Source organism: Microtus pennsylvanicus, chromosome 11, assembly GCF_037038515.1.
Source record: "Microtus pennsylvanicus isolate mMicPen1 chromosome 11, mMicPen1.hap1, whole genome shotgun sequence".
In the NCBI taxonomy this organism is placed as follows: Eukaryota; Metazoa; Chordata; class Mammalia; order Rodentia; family Cricetidae; genus Microtus; species Microtus pennsylvanicus.
The window spans coordinates 46,498,339-46,500,266 of NC_134589.1; the positions used below are offsets into that span (position 1 = coordinate 46,498,339).

The following is a 1,928-nucleotide window of genomic DNA, read 5'->3' on the forward strand; positions in this document are numbered from 1 at the left end:
TGATGATGGAATATAAGGAGGAAAAAGTTCCATTAGAGGAACTTTTCCTAGGCACCAACAGAAGGATTGTGACATGCTCTCAAAGCACAAAAAGGACTAAGGGACTCAAAAATACTAGAGCCCAGCCAAATTCATGCCTACAAATCCTAACACTTGAGAAGTGAGAGCAAGATCAGGAGTTCAAGGTCATCCTTAGCCACAAAGAGTTTGGTAACTACTTGGGCTACAGGAGAGATCCTGACTCAAAAAACAAAGGAAAAAGAAAAGAACAATAGTAGAGGAGCTTTATAAACCACTCTCCAAGCTCCACGAACTTACTGAATGGTAAACAAGTTTCTGGGTTTGTTGTTTTTTTTTTAAAGTATCTGTTGCTTGGAGTGGAGAGAGTACTATAAATAATTACTAAACGTTTAATAAGAAAATGACAAGAAATGGTGAGATTATCCAGTGCTCAAGTTAAATCCTAGAACTAACTATAATATAAACACAAACTAGCTGACAGCAGGTATTAATGCTCCAGCATCTACACCCACTTTTGTTAGTAGGGGAAGAGAGAGGAGAGAAAGAAAAATGACGGGAAACTGAAATTTTAGTGACTACTTTGAAAGTTAGGTGTGGCGGTCACGCCTGTAATTCCAGCGCTCAGGAGGCTGGATCAGGAGCATTCTAAACTCAAGGCCAGACTGGGTTACTCGGTAAGTTGAAGGCTTGGTCTCAAAAGAAAAACAACAAAGAACGAAACTACTGCTTTGGCAAAAAGTTTAGCCCCTCCACCAAATACGAACCAAGAAAAAGCCGTTTAACTTCAGCACCCACGGTAAACTTTTAAACTCAGTTTGGGGGCGGGGCCAGGGGAGGAGGTGACTGCTATTTTCCAGAGCGGTGAGAGAAAACAACCAGGTTTAATCCAATTCAGTTGGCCAAAGAAAACTAACCTCACAGATTCTAGCCACAACCCTAGAGAAGGCATCCACTGTTAGCAGCCATCCTAAACAACACTGACTAATGAAGGGAAGTGAGACACTAACAAATTTCTAGCACTTTTCTGATGCGTATGGAGATTGGCAAATGAAGCATTCTTTCTGACCAGAACGGCCCCCATACACGCCAAGCCCGAAACAAAACAGAGTCAGCTCCTTGAGGTCCTGGATCCCTTCAGTGGCGTACCATTGGAAGCCTGCCTTCGGGAGGAAAAGTTGAGCAAGGGAAGTCCCAGCCTGTTAAGCTTTTCTCCTCAATTTCCCCAGCTCCTCCTCTCAGACGCGGAACAGAGGACTACGAAAGGTACACAGTCGATTCTTCAGGGAGCCGTAAGTCCCGGGGCCTCTACCGGACCCCAGCACCCACACCAGTTCGTGTCTCTACACGACTGAATCCAGGAGCCGGCGAGAGAGGGCTAGAGCGCGGAGGAACAACCACGGCCGCCGCGGTGAGCAAGAGGGCGGAGGCAGGAACTCGCGCAGGGCTCTGCCCCAAGGCCCGAGTGTGCGGAGGAGCAGCCCCACAAGCTCCGAGGGGCCGCCCCAGGCCCCGGGGCGCCCTGTTGGGGGGGAGGAAGGGGCGGGAGCTCGCAGAGTCGCGGACGGGGCGGGGAGGAGGCAGAGGAGAGGGAGGCGGGGCGGGCAGGCCCGGCCCAGCAGCTGGGCGGCGCAACTCACCTTTGCTCCCGGCCTGCGGAGCCAGAGTGGCCAGGATCCCTCGCAGCTCGGACGCGGAGATCCGCACACGCTCCAACCCCTCCGCCATCTTCGCGGCGGCTGCTACAGCTGCTGCGACTCCGCCACCGCCGCGCGCAGCCAGGAAACCACGACGGACGGGCGGCGCGCGCTCACCCACTCCCACCCTTTTCCCCGCCCCCTCTTGTCGCCCTCCCTAAACGACGGTGGCCGCACTGGGAGCAAAAGCATTCAGCTCGTTCAATTAGGGTT

At 52.2% G+C, this 1,928-nt stretch overlaps 1 protein-coding gene across 2 annotated transcripts in view; it reads right to left on the reverse strand.

Annotated features, from left to right (window-relative positions):
* Smg6 (SMG6 nonsense mediated mRNA decay factor) overlaps positions 1-1,854 on the reverse strand; it is a 241,036-nt gene extending 239,182 nt beyond the window's left edge. Inside the window, exon 1 of one of the 2 annotated variants that reach the window (XM_075991665.1) lies at positions 1,659-1,854. In XM_075991665.1, the coding sequence (XP_075847780.1) occupies positions 1,659-1,746 (88 nt within the window). In that variant the 5' untranslated portion in view covers positions 1,747-1,854. Of the gene's footprint in view, positions 1-1,167; positions 1,571-1,658 lie in introns of those variants that run through there. The other variant, XM_075991667.1, reaches the window with a different exon arrangement.
* Between the last annotated feature and the right edge of the window lie 74 nt (positions 1,855-1,928).